We start from the raw sequence: 20,874 nt of genomic DNA on the forward strand, positions 1-20,874 counted from the left end.
CGAAGCCGGCGCGTACCGGCCGGGGGTTGTGTCGCCAACTCTTGAGCCGATGAAATCGGGCTGAACGGGCACGGCGACGACCGACTCGGTCAGTGCCAGGAGCCGCCAGTGTGCACGTGCAAAAAAGTTGTCCATCTTTTTTTTTTTTTTTAGTACTACCATGTCCCAATTTACAGGACAGATGCTAGTTGCCTAACTAACACGGCTCTCAAACGATTAGGGTCTGCAACAAAACTGGAACCACGACAAAAGCGAAAACGCCTTTGTGTTTATGACATTAAACAACAGAAAACCAAAGACAGGACCGGCCGACCTAGCTGTCAGGTGTAATAAGAAGTAAATCTGCCTTATTGAGTGTTATTCGGTACGGGGAAAAAAGGTGGGGATATATGGCCGTCCTAACTAGATCAATTCGGGACTCGGTGGTTTTACTTTAAAGTCGGGAATGTCCAACTGAATTCAGGATTCTTGGCAGCTCTAACCAGGGGGTGTTCGCGTACAAAATTCCCTGTCCGCTATCGCGGACAGCCAATCATACATCCTGGGCACATGCATTCCTCAGCGAGCACGAACCTTGGTGTCCCCGTTTCCCCCCTTGGTTTTCTGGAGGCACCGCCATAATACGCTAAATAATTATACGTTGCCTGCACCAACGTTACTAGACTAGAGTAATGTTGGCCTGCACTTAGTAATTGTGCAAATTCTCACTTCCCTCTCCGCATGACAGAGAAGATTGTGTTGCTTGCACTGAAAGCTCGATTTGCGTGCGAGCGATGGTTGCCGGATTATGGGTACTCCAGACGAAGCCCTACCAGTCAATACTTTCGAATACTGTAGCACTTGCTTTTGTAGTTGGACATTCTGTCTCGATGGATATTGCGCCTTGGTTAATGGGCATTCCGTCTTGCAGGCCAGATGAACCATTGGACATTCCGTCTCGTTGGACAGTCGGTCTCCTCGATATTCAAGTTCTGAATCCTATTTTCGAAGTCATTGTCTTCGGCCACGTACGAGTGGTGCGAAATGCGCTTGTGCCGCTTGCCCACTAATAAAGAGATGCACTAACGACCTTCAACCTTCGTGTGTGACCCTTTTGGATTAGCCAGCGCTGTATTAATAGATGTGTTCGAATGCTGCGAGTACACGCACTCGGAACTGCAACAAAATTTCCTCGCAGTTCTGTGCCTCAAAGCTGAGGGTGTTGTGCTGCCAGAAAACTTTAATGTCTTGCTTCTGCACTCAAAGAAGGCGCCTGCCCACTGTGTTCACGGGGCATGCTCGTCGCATCAAATTCAGTTGGGTCTGAGGAGTGTGGAGTGGAGATGACGAACGAAGTGAGCCGTTCTTGTGTGTTCTTGTGAACACCCATGTGTTCTTTTCCTCTCGGCAGTACTACGAGATGTCGTACGGCTTGAACGTCGAGATGCACAAGCAGGTGAGCGGAACCTTTCTGTATGCATGGTGCGAGGCTCCCGTGTATGGTCCACGAAGCCGCAGTAAACGCTTCTTCGTTCTTTCCTACAGACGGAGGTGGCCAAACGGCTGAATGCCATCATCGCCCAGATCCTGCCGTTCCTCTCGCAAGAGGTTAGTTCATTCAGATTTTTGAGGGGCTAAAACGGCTCCTGCCATTCATTTGCCGTTCAGAGACTCACACCGCCAAGTGATCGGCTTCAGGGCTGGGTATCTGCTTTGTGATGCAGTCTGTATTGAAGTGTCTTAAGTGTACCGAACCAAAAAACGAACTAAAAAAAAATGTAGGTGCGTGGCTATATCAAAAGTGATTGTATAGGATTCTGGGACGCATCCCCCTATATCATAAGGTTTGCCTTTTCGTGGAAGTAACCGCGCGGTGCATCCAGCATGCTAACGGCGCGCAGCTGCACCTTTCGCACTGCCATGTAAGCGCGCGCCTGTTGGGTGTGCGCTTTTCCGTACACATAAGAATTGGCCTATAGCTTTCGGTAGAATGGTGGGCAGTATGTATCTACCCCCACTTTCTTTTGAAATATACAAGTAAGAAGGAAATAAAATAGGATGCAGGAATGCAGTTTTTCGCCGCCAGAAGTACGTACTGCATCCAAGTAATACCGAGTGCGAGATCCGCGCAGTCCTCGTTTTCTGACAGCATGGTACGGTATGTTTTATTTAATTCCGAAAGAGACCTCGATGCTCATATGGTCTTTATCTGAAAAGGAGAGGGAGTACGATGGAGAAGAAGAAAAAATAATAGAAGGGTGGAAGTATGAGGAAACAGTAAAAATTTGGAGGGCATGCCTAAGCTTCGCCTCTACGAGTGGAACGCGATAGCGTTCTGAGATCCCTGAGTGCTTCTCACGCTTCCCGGCAACTGCAGCTTACGCGCTGGCGGCGGACGCTATGCTCGAAGGCAAGCTTTCTGGTACAAACACGGCGTTTTGCGTGGGTCGCGATACGGCGGAGGCGAGCGCCATCTGCAGATGTTGCAAGAAACCCGGCGCGCCGCTTTATGGCCTTTGAGATTTGCACGCGCAAATCTGGGACGCCATGTCCGCTCTATGAATGGTAGAAACGTTGTAAAAGAGGTCTTAGTTTTTTTTTTTAGTTTTCGAGGAATAGAATTATGTTTTCTCGTATATTCAAATTACAATCCGACGCTATTATGTGTGTAGATTATGTGTGAGATGTACTTTACGATTTTTCTACGTATTTTACCTTGAGAAGTTCAATTAGTTCAATAACTTTGTTGCGCCACGTGGAGGGCCTGCGTGGTTCGTAATTCTTGCCGAAACGTCGTTCGACGCTGGACTTTCTGCGATACGGGCCTGTGACGTTGTCGCATTAAAATGTGCAAGAAGTATAGAGGATGCGACTGGTTATAGGTCGCTAGGTGTTTGAACTTTGTCGCAATCTCCGCATACCATAAACGTGTTATGTGGGTTATGTTATGTTGTGTTGAGTTGCTGGCGGTTGCGAGAGAGTGACACCAGCAAGTGGTGACTCGGCCTCAGTTGACGACAGTCGTTGCTGCCTGGCAGCTCCGTTTAACACTCAACTCTTATCTGCTACGCAGCATCAACAGCAAGTGGCAACCGCTGTGGAACGCGCCAAGCAAGTCACCATGACTGAACTCAACGCCATTATCGGGGTACGTGGTTCGTTTGTGCGCATTCTTGTTCTTTTGACACTAGAAGGCTACTCGATGAGTAGTAATTAATTTGGCGGTTTAACAGTTTAGAACACCACGAGAATAATGAATGCACAAGAGAACTAACTACACTGTGACAGTAAGAGCGCTGTACATTTCTTAGTTTCTTTCTTTTTTTTTTTCAGTCTCGTGCATTTACTCTTGACACTGTGTTCAAGCCTGTGAGTGCACGTCGTAGATTATTAATCTTTTAATTCTTTCAAACAGTTTTTGTTTGTTTGTTTGCGCTCCACAATTTCCTCCACCAACAATGTTTGTTGCATACAAGTTCGGAGCCTTGTCCCTTCGCCTTATTTCACAAAGTGCTAGTTTTACTATATCTTATTTTTCTATCTAAAAAGGGGGCGGGGAAAAGAAATAGTTCCAAGTACACTGTTAGCATGATATGTAGTGTTCTAAGAATGCGCAAGCTCTAACCATATTTTGCGTAGTCAGTTGGCATCACGCGCAGTACGTCCTTTTCAAATTCTTTTGTATTTGTTCATGATATATGTGTTCCCCCAGGTGAAATCAAGCTTACTCTGCATGTATTAATTCTGCCATGAACGGCAACCTGTCGGAGTAGTAAACGCTAGTCTGTTTCATCAAACTAGGTCACAAGACACGTACGCTATAATAAGTGACGTACCGTGCTTCCCATACAGCTCTGGCAAGCAGCTGCCCTTGACACCCTTGTTGAAGCGGCACACGCGGCCGCAGTACGTAACTCCTTCCTGTGTATAGCGAGATCAAACTTGGGGGTACAGTGCTTTGAGAACCTAACGCGCGCACTCGGCCGTCCCCGCCACCCTGATGCTCTCTCGCTCGTGTCTCCGTCGGATAAGTTCGGCGGAAATGGGGCGAGTGTAGCCTTGCGCGGTTGGTCCATTGACATCGCATGCCCCGCTCCCTCAACGGCTCGTCCATGTACGCGCGGAGTTGCGAGTGGCGGTGCCCGATCTCTCCTTCTCCGCGCTTTGTGCCTGGCGTGAGGAGACGCACGGCGCGCGTAATGCGTGCGCGTGTGCGATTACCGGCCCCGCGGGGCTGGCAGGCGCGACCCGTGGAGGGGGGCGCAGCCTTGCGCAATAGCGGTTGCGGCGGAGGTGTGGAGGGGGAGTCGGCGTAGCTGGCGCAGCGCGCTAATCCGCCGGTGGCGGTTGGGGAGGTGAGGCATCGATCGCCCCCGGCGGCGGCGAGTGCTCATTACGCGGCTTGTCTGCTGGCGCCCTTCGCCTTCGCCTCCTCCGCCGCCGCCGCCGCGGCCGATTTAATTATCCGCGCGGCCGGCGGCAAGCGCTTAATCGAGACGCCCGCGAGAAGAGAGCGAGAGTGTGTGCCGCGTGTTGACCGGCGGGTTGGTCTCTTTTCAGCAGCAGCACACCGGCCTGGCGCACCTCATGGTGAGTAGTACTGGAGGAGGGATCCTCTACTCTTTACCCTTTCTCGTTTCCTCTGCACGCGTGATCTCTCGTTCCCTCCTATGTCGGAGCGGAGGAGCGTTGGGTTGCTGCACTTAGACCCCTCACTCCATCGCTCTCTCTCCGCAGCATGAATGAGGTAACGTGCTCGATGAAATCGCTCAGCGGCGTGCAGTCCGGTTGGAGACGGGGTTCGGATTGCACCGGTCTCGGATTACTGCTAAAGATTAAAAGGGCAGAATTTAGTTAAGCAGAGCGCACTACGCATCCGAGAGAGGGGAAAAAAAGAAAGCTTTCTTTTTTAATCGATGTCGGGCCCCCGTACGTTGAACGGACGAATGGAATATTTGCAGTTAAAAGCGAAGGCAAAATCCTGCCGACTGTTCAGGGCAGATTTCTTTCTTTAGGCCCTCAAGTTATTAGAATCCCGGCCACGGCGGCCGCATTTCGATGGGGGCGAAATGCGAAAACACCCGTGTGCTTAGATTTAGGTGCACGTTAAAGAACCCCAGGTGGTCAAAATTTCCGGAGTCCTCCACTACGGCGTGCCTCATAATCAGAAAGTGGTTTTGGCACGTAAAACCCCAAATATTAAAAAAAAAATCAAGTTATTAAAAAAAAATTACATTGATTGAAGTGTGCTATTGTGTGGTGCAGCGATAAAAACGGACATAACATTACTGTAAACGGCATCTACTAGAGGACAAAATTGCATATTATGTGTCATTTTGAAGTGTAAATATACGCCATGAATTTGTGAATTAGGCTTGTGGCACAACTGCCTCCCGCGGCGACTCTGACTATGGCATTCTGCTTCCGGCCACAGCAGCCGCATGCTGATTGGGAGCAGTACCCAAAAACATTCGTGCAGTAAGATTTCAATGCATTTTAAAGAACCCCAGGTGGTTGTAATTAATTGAGAGACTCCTGCTATGGGGCGTCTCTCATAGCCTGTGTGTTGATTTGGGATATTAAATTTCGTAATCTGATTTTTTCAATACTAATGCATAAACGAGTAATATCGTAATAGTAATATAAGGTTGCATTTAGATGCTGTAACAAATACACTATAAAAATTGTTTAGTCTGATTTTGGGTGTGGAGTGTTGGAGCTTCAACATGGTGCTTAGATATTTCTTGAGCTTCTTGATGCTTGGCAATTATGGTATAAAACGTTTGGGGGCTTAAAATAAAATCTGTGCCCAACAGTGAAAAGAATTGAAACATTTTTCTTTTTTTTATGTTTAGCGAATTTCGTAGTCTTTGGATATACCATTCACATCAATTTGTAGAGCTATATGGTATATTAATGTCAATTGTGTTAGTGTCTTCATGCATTAATAGCAGGAGATTTTTATTTATTTATTTAATAAATGCTGTGAGAGTTCCAGAAAAGTAACCTAGAGATCGAACTTAACATGGCATTTGTCAAAGTGTCATAAACAAAAGCATGTATGCAAAAGGGCTATTAGCCAAATATGTAAAATGGCGCCTACAGATGCAGCAATAGCAGGTGTCAAACAGCACATTTGCATGTCTTGTTCCCTTTATCAGTGTAAAGACTAGCCTTCACCATGATGTGACCTCCAGTCTTGCTCTTTTGCACTGGTCAATGAACTCACCATAGCGACTGAGCATGCATTAAAGCGTTAGCCATGGTGGCCACATTCTGATAGGTGGGGGATGCAAGAATGCCTGCATACATTTGTTTATGTGCATGTTAAATAACTCCAGGCCAGAGCCTCCCCCCCCCCCATCTCTCTGCAGTGCAACTTATTAGCCAAAGTGCAGCTTTAATGGGGCGTTGAGCCTTCCGATTCAATCAATCATTAGTAGAGCACAAAGATGAGAGTGCTGGAGGCATCTGATAACAGCCTTCTCCTACTTTGGGTACTTGTAGTCTTGCGTCACAAAGGTTTGTGCTCCTGCACTCTGGATATTGCCCTTTGTTGCATGGACAGCCGCATACACATATAATCTTGGGTGCGCAGTCCACACTAGATGCAGGCGTTGCTCCCATTGCTTGTTACTGATTGCAGCCCCCTCCCTCCCGCATTTCTTTTCTTTCACTGCAGCAACAGATGCAAGCTCAGCAACTCGCACATGGGGGCCCTGGTGCCATGGGTCCACTGATGCCGCATGCATTGGCTCTGGGGCCGCCCAACAGTGCAGCCAGCCTGCTCGCTCTCTCCTCGGGGTTGGCACCTGTGGCCGCACTCAAGGAGCACGACAAGCGTGCCGCTGCTGCAGCCGCTGCTGCGCAAGGTGTTTATGTTTGGGCCACTTGGCGCATGGAGCAGAATGAAATTTTTGAGGAGCTACTCTACTCCTTGGTGCGGTCAGACAATGTGACAAATGTTCCGGTGACTCTGAGCTTTTTGCTTGCTTTTATTGTCTAGTGGCTGAAAAGAGTAATTACCACAGTTTGGTGTGACGCTGTAAGATGCGTTTTGCATTAATGCTTTTTACCTTGCGATTCTTTTTTCTCATTCTCCTTATTTGATGTCTGTGCATGTGCTTGCTTTTGGCATGATTTGAAATATTTCCTAAAATGCTGCTTGCTCAGTAATTCAGCTAGGGCTCAACAGTACCCTTTCTGCAGCAATAATATGTAGCTTCAAGTTCAGAAAGTGGGCTTTTCAGTGGCCAAAGTATGGCCACTGCTTTCTATTAATAACTAGAGAGGTTTAGCTTGTCCAATATTCTGGTAAACGCGGGAGAATGGGGCTTTGGGGCGGAGGTGTAAACGTGAACAGCCTGCATGGTGCAGCCACCTGGTGGCGCAGAGCTCAAAGATACGAAAACAGCTAATGTTGCAGTAACCGAGTGTATTTTACTTTGCTGCAGGTATAAATTTTTAGCAGCAACACAATTATGCCAGTGCCAAAAATATACACCAGCAGCGAAATAATGCAACTTCGTTAATGCATTATTAGCTGCTTTTGTCTCTTTGAGCTCTGCGCCACCAGGTGGCTGCGCCATGCAGGCTGCTCACATTTAGCCGAATACTGGACAAGCTAAACCTCTCTATTATTGGAGATAAGAACTGAGAGAAAAGGGAGGCAATTATTCTTTTTTAAATGAACAATCGCAGCATGATTAAAAAAGGACGAAGAAATTATGCAGCAACATGGCCTCTGAGCAAACACCTGATTGTATTAATGAAAGAATGTCTTAAGCAGATGTGGCAGACAGCCTATACGTTGAACAAAAAAAAAATCCTTCTGATTGTGAGGTCTTGCAAATCTGTGCATACTGTGATGAGGTTGACACGACATCGTTCTGTGCTTTTATGCCATAGTTATTGTTATTCTAGAAATAATAGTACCAGTGATGCACTTGGGCAGTGATATAGCTACACTGTACATTGAAATGATGAGGTTTGGGTGAGCCAGGCAACGGTTTATCTTTAGGGCATCATTATATTCTGAGACAGGCATCCTTTCTGCTGCTTTGTTTTTCCTGCAAATGCATTTCCTCTTCATTTGGTTAGTGGCTTGTTTGCTTTCCAGCATAACAATATGCCACTGTAGCACATGAACAAGTGATTGCTGCACAGCCTTCCTTGTCTCCTTTGGGTCATTTTGATGTCACCACAGACAATCTCTGGACTGGATGAGATAGAGAGAGAGAGAAAGCTTTATTTGGTCCATTAAGGGTTTAGTGTTCGGTCTTCATCTTCATCGCTACAGACGCTTGACCTTCTTAGCAGGGTTGGGCTCCTAGTCCAAGGCTCCACTGAGCCGCGCTGCTTCGTTTGCGTGCTGCACCATTGCCTTTTGGGCGGCAAGCTTGCAGCTGGTGAGCCGGCTTTCCCACTGCTCCGCACTCGGGGTTTTGTGCTTGTGGAATATGTAGTTAAGTTTACACTCCCAGGTTGTATGGTAAAGCGTGAGGGTTGCCCCGCACCACGGGCATGTGTTCCTAAATTGTGTAGGATACATCTTGCTTAGTATATGTAAGTTAGAGAAGGTTCCGGTTTGCAGCCTCTGCCAACTAGCTGCTTCTTGCTGTGTTAAGGCTTTGTGTGGTGGGGAGTATCTAATTCTCTTGCCTCTGTGGTAGTTCAGTAAATCTGAATAGCCGATCTCCACGGTGAAGTGCTGTTTCAGGGCGTGTGGCCGTTCGACTCGGTACGTGATCTCGCGAGCCAAGCTGTCTGCCCTTTCATTTCCTTCTATCCCCGTGTGTGCCGGAATCCAGATTAGTTTGTGGGTTGCGGTGTGTCTGAGGTGTTCTGCCTTGCGGAGGATAGCTAAGGCAGCCCTGCAGATTCTACCCTTTGTGTAGTTCCTGCATGTCTCTTTTGAATCCGGACTGGATAAAGTATTTTGCCTGTGCATGCTTTATGCAAGTGCACAGTGAAGATGCAGTGTTTGCTTCTTAGCCAACACAATCCATGTACCGTATTTACTCGCATAATGATCGCACTCGCGTAATGATCGCACCCCTAAATTTTGTCGTCAAAATTCGATTTTTTTTATTTCCCGCATAATGATCGCGCCCCGAACTTGTCGCAGCGATATGTCGTGTGCTAAGTCTAGCGAATAATGATCGCGCTTACCACCTGTGGAATGCTACGCGAACGACTCTTTAAGACAAGCCAAGCGGCCTGCACGCACTAAACATTCTTAAGTAGATGCCTCATTTCATTACTTTCATCACTTTCCGCACTTCTATGACAAAATGAGGTACAACCAAACTTGCCTTTATTATGGGTTGGCTTTATAATGGCTGATGTCAACAAAAACAATAAAGGCCCATTTCGATTCTTTTCATCTGCTTTTGCACTCGTGAGCACGCAACAAATCGCGCGCGGCAATGATATTAGCCACGTTTACTCTGATACGTTAAAAGTGTACCCTATTCATACGCCGACGCTTGTAACACAGCTAAGATATTCGCCCACCCTTAGCGGAAACGTGCCGTATTAGCATAGTAGTGAAGACAGATGCCGCAGTTTCCGCAGCATGCCCGTCATGTGTTTATATGTCACTGGCTGCTAAGCGCGCCCACCTGTTTCTGTCCCCTCAAAATGGACATGGCTACGTTATTGCCGCAAACTTGCCGATATTAACGATATTATTCATCACTGATACGGAAGAAAGTGTTTCAATGCACGTAATGTACTCACGAGAAAAAAAAAAACATCGCGTTCGGCTTGCTCCGCCAGCCGCCATTTTTGTTTTGGTGTCCCGCGGTGTCCCGCACCCGCAATCTCACATCTCGCAGCAAACGCGGAACGAAAAAAAAATTTTTTTTTTCGCGGGAAATTTAACCCGCGTAATGATCGCACCCCTGAATTTGCGTCAATTTTTCTGACAAAAAAAGTGCGATCATTATGCGAGTAAATACGGTATGTTCGAACAGCACTGTTAGTGGCTCAGTAGTTGGAGTGTTAGGGGGCTATCAAACAAATTTTTACTTGGTTTCTGCTTTGTTAGCAGTGATAGATGTGTTTCATGCCAAGCCGATTGAAACGAGTCACATTTAAAATATAACTTTACATAACATGACTGGCCATTTACTACATTGTATTACTTTTGCACTGTCTGCTGGATACCTTGGTTATAGCCATTGTATTTTAACTGTTGCAAGGGTCAACAGCGCCGTAATGCACTGGATCACTGTAAATGTTTATGGAAATGGCCTCAAGTTCACTTACTAAGGAGCCCAGACGTGTCAGCAGCATGAGCTACTACTATTAGCACTTAATTGTATGTACTTGCCTTTTACACCTGTAATGCAGCAAGGTTTCATACCAAGCTTAGTACAATAACATTGTTTAAAATATACTGTTTTAATAATCATAACCATATTGTGTGCTAACTTTGTCTTTTTTTTTCTCCTGTCCTGTTTCAAATGGGTTCCTTCCTGGATTAACAGCAGCTGCTGATGATAGGGTGAGTGTAATACCCAGTTGTCAAACATAAAGCCAGTCTTTTAAGTAGTGTTCTATTACTTAGCTAAAGTGAAGTGACAGACAGGTGAAGGGAAGTACTGGACTGATGGAAAAAAAGCTTACCAAAGACGTGTAATAAAAATTGTCCAAACTAGTTTTTAGGTCATTTGTTCATCATTCGTAACAAGTATGAAGCCAGAAATATGCTGGCTTAAAATACAATTACTGCTGGCAGTAAAATAGAAATTATACTGTACAGTTAAAAAATAATGAATTGGCCTCCGGAAGCTGGCACACTTGTGCCATTTCAGCTTGGTTAATTGGAGAGGTAGAACTTACCTGGAAAGGAAAAATAAATTACTGTTTGCAAGTACTGGATTAATAAATGCAGTAATTACATTTTTTATTATTTACCTGGGGCATATATTACAGTTTATTTATTTCCAAGTACTGTCCCTTGCACAACAAGTTATCACAGGAGTGAATGCATACAATATTCCAGATCAGACAACTGAATTGGACACAAAAATTTCAACTAACAGGATCGAAAATCAAGGCAATTTATTAGGAATCCTCCCACTTGTACCTATTTCAAGATACAACTGTTTAAGTTATGGCTCAAAATACATTGAAATTCTATAGTTTCATCCCATGAGGAATACATAAGCCCCTTAGAGAAAACATGGAGCACCAACTGTATATTATGGTGTATTTTAGAGGCGAATATCTCAGAGTAGTATTAGGTTGCCTACTAAATGGGCATGCCTGGAGCACTGACCAGCTCTCATTCTGCAATTGCATCACATGCACTCAATTAATTGTGTAAGGTGCTTGTTAGGGGAATCGGGTAACTATAGCTGGTTTCAAATTGTTACTTGTAATGAAAGTAACGTCTGCCTGTTTAAGCTAAACTATAACAAAGTAATAAACTGAGGTCTGAGATTGCATTAACTGCCACCTGCATTATTTTAGAACTTGTATAGCTCAAATAGTGGGAAGCATGGATAACAATAAATTAGGGGCTGAAACAGTTGGGGCTAAGACAGTTTGTCATTCTTTGAGCTCATTGGGTGATGCATTTCTGTCTCATGTCAAAAGAACTTGTAATGTCAGCTTCACATCCAAGTGTACTGTGCAACAGCATAACTCTGCATAACTCTGTCAGATAAAGCCATCATTTTAAGATTGTTTAATCTTTCATAGCATCTGCATAATAAATTGGGTTTTGAACTATATATATATATTTTTTCCAGGAAATAAGGAAACGGCTGTGTTTGAGCATTAACTAGTCATAGGTTAGAGTAATTGATTATCTGCTATGTGTTCATACACACAAGAGGCAGTTTAAGTGGATGACATATTTCTGTTCATGTGTTGCCAGCACACTATGTCTAAAAAAAAGCTTTTCTCATTTGAACAGAGAAACTCGCCTTCTCCACGTGATGCAAAGTTGAGAACACGGACACCGGACACAGAATCTGACAAGAAGCGACGGAAAGAAGACAAGCATGATGTCATTGTTCATGTAAGCTACTGTCGTGTAAACTAAGCTGTTTGGTCAGTGCGATTCCAACCCTTTTGCACAAACCAAAGCTTTTCCAAAGTCAGCTGTCCATCCAGTGCTCCAACAAGAATCGCACATGTATTTGCAGCTCTCCTTTGATGCATGTTTTGTTCCTGCCTTGATTGTGAGCAAGATTATGAAATTTAAAGTTACTGCATGTTATCTTTAGTGCTGCCGTTGGAATTTTGAACTTGAGGCAACACAACACCCGTCATATTGAGAATTTAGGCTCCCTCTCTTAACAGAAAGGAATGAGACCAGCTCACTCTATGGTTTAAGGCAAAAAAGAAGGCATGGCCATGCTGAATTTCTCTTTGAATTTGCTCTTTATAGTTCTGCATCTGAAATATGTCACTTTCATTTTCAGGACAATGACGATGAAAACCAGGAAGTTGATGTTGCAAATGAGGTGAGCAACTTTTGTTAAAAAAAAAAAAAAGAGGAGGCAGGTTGGTTAGATACCATTCCTCCCAAATGCAATTGAACTTGCTGCAACAGTGCAGCCTGCTGTGTGGTAGCCGAGTGGCTATGTTCTTGTGTTGTTGAACTCGAGGTCGCGGGTTTGATCTTGGCCACTGCTACTGCATTTTGATCAGGGCAGAATGCAAAAACCCAATTTACTCAGATGGAACAACGTTGAGTCGTCCAACTTTACAAGTCATTCAGGTTCTGATGGCAGGTGGCACCATGGTACATTCTCGCCCCCAATATTTGTTTACATAAGTAAACGAATCTTATGATGACTGACTCATTGTGAATAAGGGATCTACACAGATCCCAAAATGTCAAGTTTTTTTTTTGTTGCTGGTCAATGACCTGTCTTTATAGTAATGCAGGTACTTAAATATCCGAGTGCCAAAGAAATGAGGACTGCTGTACCTTGTTCCCCTGATAGCTAGTAAAGTTACCTCAGGCCAAGAAATTTGAAATACTAAGGTAGGTGGAATTCCTGGGATTAGGTACACGTACAATCCAGGTAGAAGGCCCACCAGTGTTTTGGTTGCCTTTGTCATTTGAACCTTGCCTTCCACGGACTGTGTTACAGGACCCTGTATCTCCTGCTAACAATGGGAGCTTGTCACCACGAGAAAATGGCAGCGAGCGTCCCATCAAGCGGGAGAGGCCACCTAGTCGCTCGGGCTCCTCTTCCAGTCGCAGTACCCCAGTCTCCTCAAAGTCCACAAAGGATGGCTTGGTGAGAGCAGCTGTGGTTTTGCCACGTTTGTGGAATGTGCATCTCTTTTCTTGCAAACAGAGACCTTTTATCTGTAGGCAAAGTAGACTCATGAGCACTCAGACTTGGAGAATTAAGCATTTTGGTTAATTCAAATAAATTAAACAAGAATTTAAGTTACTACAAGCTTTCTGGCTTTCCAGGGAGGCAAGCAAATGCACCTAGAGCGCCAGGCAAGAGGAGGTTGACAGGGTGTGAATGTTTGAAACATGCCCACATTCATTTGGTATGCACGCTGAAGTAATCTTGTGGGAATCTTGTGGAATAAGAAGAATCTTGTGGAATAAGAATAATCTTGTGGAATAAGAAGTAATCTTCTGGAACAAAGGAATGGCAACGCAGTAGTGCAAGCAATCAAAGGGGCATTTATTGCACCTTTCATGCACCAATGCCTGCTAGCTGAATTACTAGCCATAGAACATGCCAATGGGTGCGCAACAAATGAAGGAAGTCCGACTCACCGCGACTGGATCGCGAGCGAATATGTTCGTCCCCATGCTGGATACCAACGCCTAATTGTTCACCCCAAGCCAAAGAGGATGAGCCTACTCCCTTTTGCGCCCCAGTAACCGCTCCGTTAGGTGGCTTTAGCAGCACAGCACTTGCCCCGTCTCTTGTAGTACGCTGCAACCACATTGACCACTGCCAGAGCTTAGCTATGTGGAAGCCGCATTATAGGAGATGTGAGAGCCATGTGAGGAAAACAACATCAGGGGACGTGTGAGATTCAAACGTCACCACAATCGTGACGGTTACCACCATAAACTGGCACCACCGATACACTTGTGGCAAAAGTTGATGTTTAAAGCCAAAAGGCAATGAAGCCAAGGAAAGCATAGGTGTTATTAGCTGAGGAAACTTAAACATAGAAAGTAGTGTTGAAAGGAGAAAATTAGGGCTTACGAGGAGATAACTTGTTGTCATTGGGAGTCGAGCCCACAACCTTTGCATTATATGTGCATTGCACTACCAATTGTGCTACGGTGACTGCTGTCAATCAGGCCACTATTTGGGTATTCATGTGTACTAGATCCAACCCTGGTAGTGCCAATCAGAGCCACTTTGGACCATGGCGGGCGGATGTGGAACATCCTTTTTTGCCTGGTGGCATCATGTAACACGTGAATTTAGGAGCATGCACGTCGCTAATAAAGCCTTGTATGTTACCTAATGGCATCAAGGCTGCCAGATTCGTGACCCTCATTATGAATGAATGGGAAGAAGGAAAACCAAGGGAGCTCGATTTTTGTTAATCACGACTATATAAAGCCAACAGGCAATGAAGCCAAGGAGAGCACAGGGGTAATTAGCTGTGGTTGAATGGCAATGTAGAAAATAATAAATAAAAGAAAAAGAAATCGCAGTTCTGCCCGAAAGGCGAAGCATCAGTTGCGATGACAAATTAGTAGACAGCTACGCGAAGTAAGGATAGTAGCTTTATCAGCTGTATAAACTTGGAAACATTCGCTTACCAACTGACTGAATTAACAAGTATATGGTGTCAGCACGCACAAGCAAGCATGAACGTATCACATTGATGAGCGCAGGCACTTTCTGTGAATGTGCTGGTGTGAGCAAGTGTGGCAGCAGCAGCCAGTGAAGTGACCTTCGTGCCGTGTATCACTTCAACGTAAGAGCGGTTAGAACACATTGCGCACAAAAGTATGAGCCGTCTGCAGAACCCTTTCAAGATACGGCGCATGTGACCGCATGCGGCCGCGAAAAGTATGCACTTGTTGGTGGAGTCGAAGGCTCCCTTTGTGCCTCCCTGCTTTTTTCCATATATGGCACGCGAGATTGAGCCACGATTGTCAGTTCCCCCTTGCGCCCGGTCGCAGAATGCACATTTGCTGCCGGAGCACAATCCGCCCCCTCCCTGCCATCCCCCATGGCCTTTCACGCGACAGAAGAGGGCGCATTTGCTCTCCGATTTCTGCTTCATGTGTGCCAAATTGAGCCGCGATCGTCGGCTTACCTGGCGTGCTTTCACTAGCAGATACAGCCTATACGATGAGCGGCGATGGTGTTATCGCCCTTGGTCTTTATAAGGAACATCACAGTGATGGCAAAAATACGCCTGCAGTGTCTATCTAATTGCTATCCCAATAGATAAATAAAAAAAGAAAGTGGACGAAAATATAACTTCTCGCCGGTGTGAGTCGACCCAATCAACTACCAATTGTGTTACGGTGAAGGCTATCAATGTGGCCACTATCTTGGGCATTTATGTGTACTAGATCTAGTCCTAAGAGTGCTAACAAGTGCCACTCCGGGCCTGTGTCACTTTTATGTGTCTCTGATAAAAGTCAGTGTGTCATGCTTTTACTAAATTATGTTTGTATGGCCTTTTTGCTTACATATCTTTCAAACCCAGCGAAATCAGCACATGTGTATGTGTAATATTTGTTTGGGATCATTTATCATTCAGCTTCAAATAATTCAGAAAAAAGAAAATTATGTCTCCTGTAATTGGAAGTAGATGTAAGCATAAAATGGCTACTGGCAAAACAGATTGGTTGGAGGTGATACTAGCCATAATCTTAATATGGGCGTATTGCATGTTTGCAAGGGCACAGCCTACCACACCACAGCACATGAACCTGTTTTGAACTGAACCTCATTTCAAGTGTCGTCTCGGCCAAACAGCCATCCGCGGCAGGCCTGACGCTGCTGGCTTGGTGACGCAGTGGGGTGCCATCTTTCAAGCCGGCGCAAAATTCGTGCTGCAGAACTCGCGGACTGCTGGTGTTAAACAGACAAACCCTGTCTCAGTGTAAAAAAATGACAATCAAGTGTAAGGTGCCCTGTATCTGCCTTTCCAATGTCTCTATTGGAAATGGCAAATAAAACTTCAGGATACTAGAAGTTACAGCTTGAGCGATATTGTGAACAAACGTTAGGAAGAACACGGAAGCAATATTTTTATCACTTGTTTGGGCAGTAACTAACGTATGTAATCGGGCCTTTACAAAGGGTTGGGGGCCAGAGATCGCATTTTCTTAAGTTTTGACTAGCTTACCCAGATGATCTTGTTTTGTTCTCGCAACTTGCCCGGACGTTCACGTTTGAGTGCCCGGATAACGGTTCTGGCTTTTGGCTCAAGGTCACTTGAAGGTCGTCAACAATGGGAGCTTAAAGCATTTTTAAGGTCTTGTTCTTGTGGATCTGAATTAATGTGAGTTGAATGCATTCAATTGAGCGCTCTCTGTCAGTGGTGCACCTGCTTTGTGTGTATTTTGTTGCAGCATATATTTAGGTAATGAAAGTTGTTATTAGGCAAAGTTTGCACCAAGGAACAATCAACATTATGTGTCTTTTTATACTCTTAGATGTTCCTGACACAGACGGTTTTTTTTTGTCACGAGCAGTCTAGTTGGCCTAGCTGTTTTGTACATTGTGCTGCATTGTTTTAGCTTGTGCTGTTTGTTTCTCAGCATGTTCTGCACAGCCAACATTGAATTCCGTGTACATTCTAATCTTGCAGACCCACTGCGTCCAACTTTGGCACAGCATACCTAACTGTCACAAATTTTCTTTCTCAAGGGTGATAAATCTCCCACCCCGGTGTCAAAATCATTAACTCCTACGAGTTCGGGCTCCACTACTCCTGGTTCCAGTGGTGCAGCCAAGCCGTCCCTGCCCGGTTCCTCTTCCAAATCAGCTGCTCTTGGTGAGTGATTGTGCTATCACCAGCAACTACAGTAACTTGTTGCAGGACTTCTGATAGTATTTTTTGTGCGCATTTGCACAACTTTTACATTTGATTATGTGATGAGTTGTATTTCATTTATTTCAATCCCCATATGACTTTCACCTCTTATAATATTGCTTATTGTATTGCACTTGTGTGCCTAGTTTCTTGCAAGAAATCTTTTTAGTTTTCATAATCTAATTGCATTTTTATGCTTTGGTGTTGCTTCTGGCCTCCCTTGCTTCTGCAATGCCTGAGGAATTTAGGGTGGGCCATAAATAGGGCGTAGTCACAGAATTTTTCTAATTTTTTTAGCAGTGTTGTGTTTCGTACAACGCTTACGAAGAAAAAGAAAAGCATTGTAATGTCGAGTCCTAGTGTGAAGGAACAACATAGCGAAACACTTATTGTGTCTTTCTTTCATTCTGTGTCTCCGTCTTTCTACCGTGCTGTGTTTTTTGCTTGCGCTACAGTGTACATAATGCCACATACCAACTAGCCCGTCAGTCCATCCTATTCCCTTCTTTGTACTGTGTTTTCTTAGTAAGACCTTTTGAGTAAGTAAAGTGCAGTTCTGTTTTAGAGAATCGTGCATTTATGCTCCCCTCTCTACTGTTGTTCTAGGTCCCTACCCGTACCCCCTGGGAGGTGCACCACATGCGTTGGCCGCAGCTGACCTGGCCGCTGCCAACTCTGCAGCCTTCCCTCAGCTACACAGCTCGGCGCTCAGTTCCTACTCGCGATCTCTGGTGGGCACCTCCGGGCGGTCACCCCACGAACTGGGCAGGGCTGGACACTCCATGCCTTTCTTTAGGCACCACAAGCTTACAATAGGGAGACAAAACCTAACTTGTGTGCACCTTTTTGTGCTTATTGCTGTTTTGCTTTTGCTCAGATTTCACAGCAAGATAAACATTTTTTGGTCTGAATCATTACATAGGTTACTTAACACCTTTTCTTACCTGGTTCGTCCTGAAAAAATGAGGAGCCAATGCTGTGTGTTCACATTGCCATCTGAGAATTGAGCTGCTGCAGAGATCTGGACTGATTTTGCTTACTGCTGGCAACTAAAATAACTTCTTTTTAAATGTAAAAGATGAAAATGTGTATAACAAATTGTAGTGGTCATGCAGTCATTCCACTAAACTCAGGTTCTGAATTTCTTGCTAAGTCAGGATATGCTTTCACAAACATCTAGTTTTCGTGTGCAGTTTTGGGCTTTAGTTTTCACGGTGTCTTGGTCATGAAATTTTTCTTTTCTTTTTTTCTTTTTTTTCTTGGCAGAGGCATCTACAGTTAAACTAAATTTTCAGTTACTGTAGAATCACCGAGTATGATTTTGACAGAAGTGTGAGCACCATTCATAGTGCTTCTGCTCTTATTACTTTCCAGATTGGAATTTGTCTTGAATGAAAAACTAGCACAGGTTCCTTTAATCCTCGTTGAGAACAGTGTCTGCAGAACTTTTAAAGCCTTTGCGTGGATATAATCAACATATTTAAGTGTCTTTTTAATTACCAGCTTGGGAAAGTGCATTGCAGTGTGTTCAGAAGCATAGCCTAAATATCACAAAAGAAGCTGTTTCCCCAATATCATGCTGGCTTTCCTGTACAGCTCAGTTCTTTGCAGCCCAAAGCATTTGATCTTGCAGACTCTTGTGTGCTTTCACACTGTCTGTAGTTGCTACAGTGCGTGGTGGAGAGTTGCCTTCGTTTTCGGCTCATTGGTAATGAATGAAGGTGTGAAATAGAGAGAGGGAAACATGGAAAGAAAGAAGCTAGAAAGCCATGTACTTGACATGAATATTGTAGGGGTGGTGCCATTGCCTGGTCGTGGGGTTGGCCGTGTTTGCAGCAAAGCATGGCTGACCGACGCTGAATTGCAGTTGTCCTTATCGCAGGTTGCAGGCTTTGACGCACACCCATCCTTGCGGCCACCACCTCACTTTGGCACCATTCCAGGTGGAAAACCGTGAGTGCTTCTCAGTTTGTTTCGATTGCCTCGGTATGTGACAACATAACAATGCACTGGTGAATACACCACTGTCCAAGTCAAAGATAATTTGTATAAACACACCAGCGAATTATGTTCAGTCACTTTCATAACAACATGACGAAGACTAACTTCTTTCATTAGGGGCGCCACTCAACGACTATGTCTTGGCTCATGAAAGCACAGAGGAAAGCTTTTGTGTGCGGAGCTTGTACACTGTAACTTCAGTATAACAAACATGGATATAATGAATTGTTGGATATAACAAAGTAAATATTTGTCACCGATGTCAAGATGTAACGAACACATACTTATAACGAATACAATGAAGGTATTTTTGTATAGAATGCGACTTCATTTTAATGGGGTTTGACTGTACCGAATTCTTAGGTTGGCACTGTGCGTACATTTCCTTTAGGGTGCTGCAACGACTACTGCACATAACACCAGGATCACAAGCTCTTGAGATAATGGCAATTAAAAAGTAATCTACATATATGTCTCAAAATGCTTGTGGATAGATTTGTGCTGTAAAATTGTGTAATACTTTGCTCAAGATGTTTTAAAAAGCACTGGAAGGTCAGTTTCAAATATTTCAATTGTGAGTTTTTTAATTATGTTCTATTACTGTGGGAGTATTTCTGGCTTAGTGGTTGCTTGTGGCACCAGTACGTGGTCATGTAGTGGGCTCCCTTATTTTGTTGTTTTTGATGGTGATGATTTATATCCGGCTGAGTTCTTAAATCGCCAAATGTTTTCCGACTGTGAAATATTTGGTTCTTTTCCATTACTGAAAAAATTTCAGACATGAGGCTTTCAGACATGAGGCTTTCAGGCATGAGACATTTGTGGATCATACGAAATGTTATTGCTGTTATTGTTACTACTGTTACTTTTAATACTAGTGTCTTTTGATGATGCTGAAGACGCAATCATTGTACGAAAACTACATTTTCAGCAGACACGATCAATCGGTGTCCTAGGAAGATATGTTCCAATGTAGAGGTGTCTTGATTGAAATTTACATGTTCGCTGTACTTTTGACTCTTAATGATCCAACATCTGAAAAACTAGCTAGCAGTGGTTTTCTTGGATTTTCTTTATATTAACTTGAAGTTAGTACGTTGCATGCACATTTTAATGGGAAACAGTGCAAAATTAGTGGGAATGTCTTAGCCTGTATTAGTTGCTTTCTTATTAAATATTTTCCACCAATTTCATGAAGCCGCTGAAAAACTGCTGAACCAGAGTACGTAGGAGCATGGATTGAGTGCACTTCCTTCGTACTTTTGAAAGAACAAATTCTTTAAAGCAGTGTAAATTCTGGTTGTAAATTTCTCAAATTGCTGCATGTAAGGTTGCTGCTTACACAGACACTGCTTTATTGTAACTTAGGCTTGCAGGACAGTTTATACCTATGGCTCTTACAGTGTGGCTTGAGATTCACAAAAGATGGCACAGTTAATGTTCTTTATTGCGTGCCTATTTAAAGGGACACTAAAGGCAAATAATAAGTTGACATGGACTGTTTAAATACCATTCCAGAAACCTTGCAACGCTTGCTTCGTGCCTAGAAAGGACTTAGTTTACGAGAAAATTGCATCTGAAGAGTCCGAATACCTTTTTTGAAATTCAGATCTCCCACCATCCAACCGGGGGAGTGGTGACGTTGCATACGCAATCACCACCGTTTGCTGCTGTCGGTGAGTAAAACAGCATCGAACAGATGGCAGCACCGAGCCAAGACAAAAGTGGTGGATTCACCGCTGCAGCTGCTTTTTGGATAAGTAGCGTAGACAGTTTGTGCATCCCACAATATAACATGGAGGCTGAATTTTCTGCTACTTGGAAGTTTGTGCAAGTTTCGCGAGCCAGCAAAACCAGCGCAGCACTACACGATAACGA

General features: G+C 44.4%; 1 protein-coding gene across 17 annotated transcripts in view; it reads left to right on the forward strand.

The window, feature by feature from the left end:
* Nucleotides 1-20,874, forward strand: part of LOC135898527 (transducin-like enhancer protein 4) — a 103,422-nt gene that overhangs the window by 59,959 nt on the left and 22,589 nt on the right. For 15 of the 17 annotated variants that reach the window (XM_065427504.1, XM_065427507.1, XM_065427510.1 and 12 more), the window contains 12 exons: nucleotides 1,391-1,435; nucleotides 1,525-1,587; nucleotides 3,053-3,127; nucleotides 4,540-4,569; nucleotides 6,662-6,851; nucleotides 10,473-10,489; nucleotides 11,909-12,013; nucleotides 12,420-12,461; nucleotides 13,098-13,247; nucleotides 16,830-16,956; nucleotides 17,602-17,726; nucleotides 18,863-18,948. In XM_065427504.1, coding sequence (XP_065283576.1) covers nucleotides 1,391-1,435; nucleotides 1,525-1,587; nucleotides 3,053-3,127; nucleotides 4,540-4,569; nucleotides 6,662-6,851; nucleotides 10,473-10,489; nucleotides 11,909-12,013; nucleotides 12,420-12,461; nucleotides 13,098-13,247; nucleotides 16,830-16,956; nucleotides 17,602-17,726; nucleotides 18,863-18,948 — 1,055 coding nt within the window. The remainder of the gene's footprint in view (nucleotides 1-1,390; nucleotides 1,436-1,524; nucleotides 1,588-3,052; nucleotides 3,128-4,539; nucleotides 4,570-6,661; nucleotides 6,852-10,472; nucleotides 10,490-11,908; nucleotides 12,014-12,419; nucleotides 12,462-13,097; nucleotides 13,248-16,829; nucleotides 16,957-17,601; nucleotides 17,727-18,862; nucleotides 18,949-20,874) is intronic. The other 2 variants (XM_065427508.1, XM_065427505.1) reach the window with 2 other exon arrangements.

Source organism: Dermacentor albipictus, chromosome 2 (assembly GCF_038994185.2).
Source record: "Dermacentor albipictus isolate Rhodes 1998 colony chromosome 2, USDA_Dalb.pri_finalv2, whole genome shotgun sequence".
Classification (NCBI taxonomy): domain Eukaryota; kingdom Metazoa; phylum Arthropoda; class Arachnida; order Ixodida; family Ixodidae; genus Dermacentor; species Dermacentor albipictus.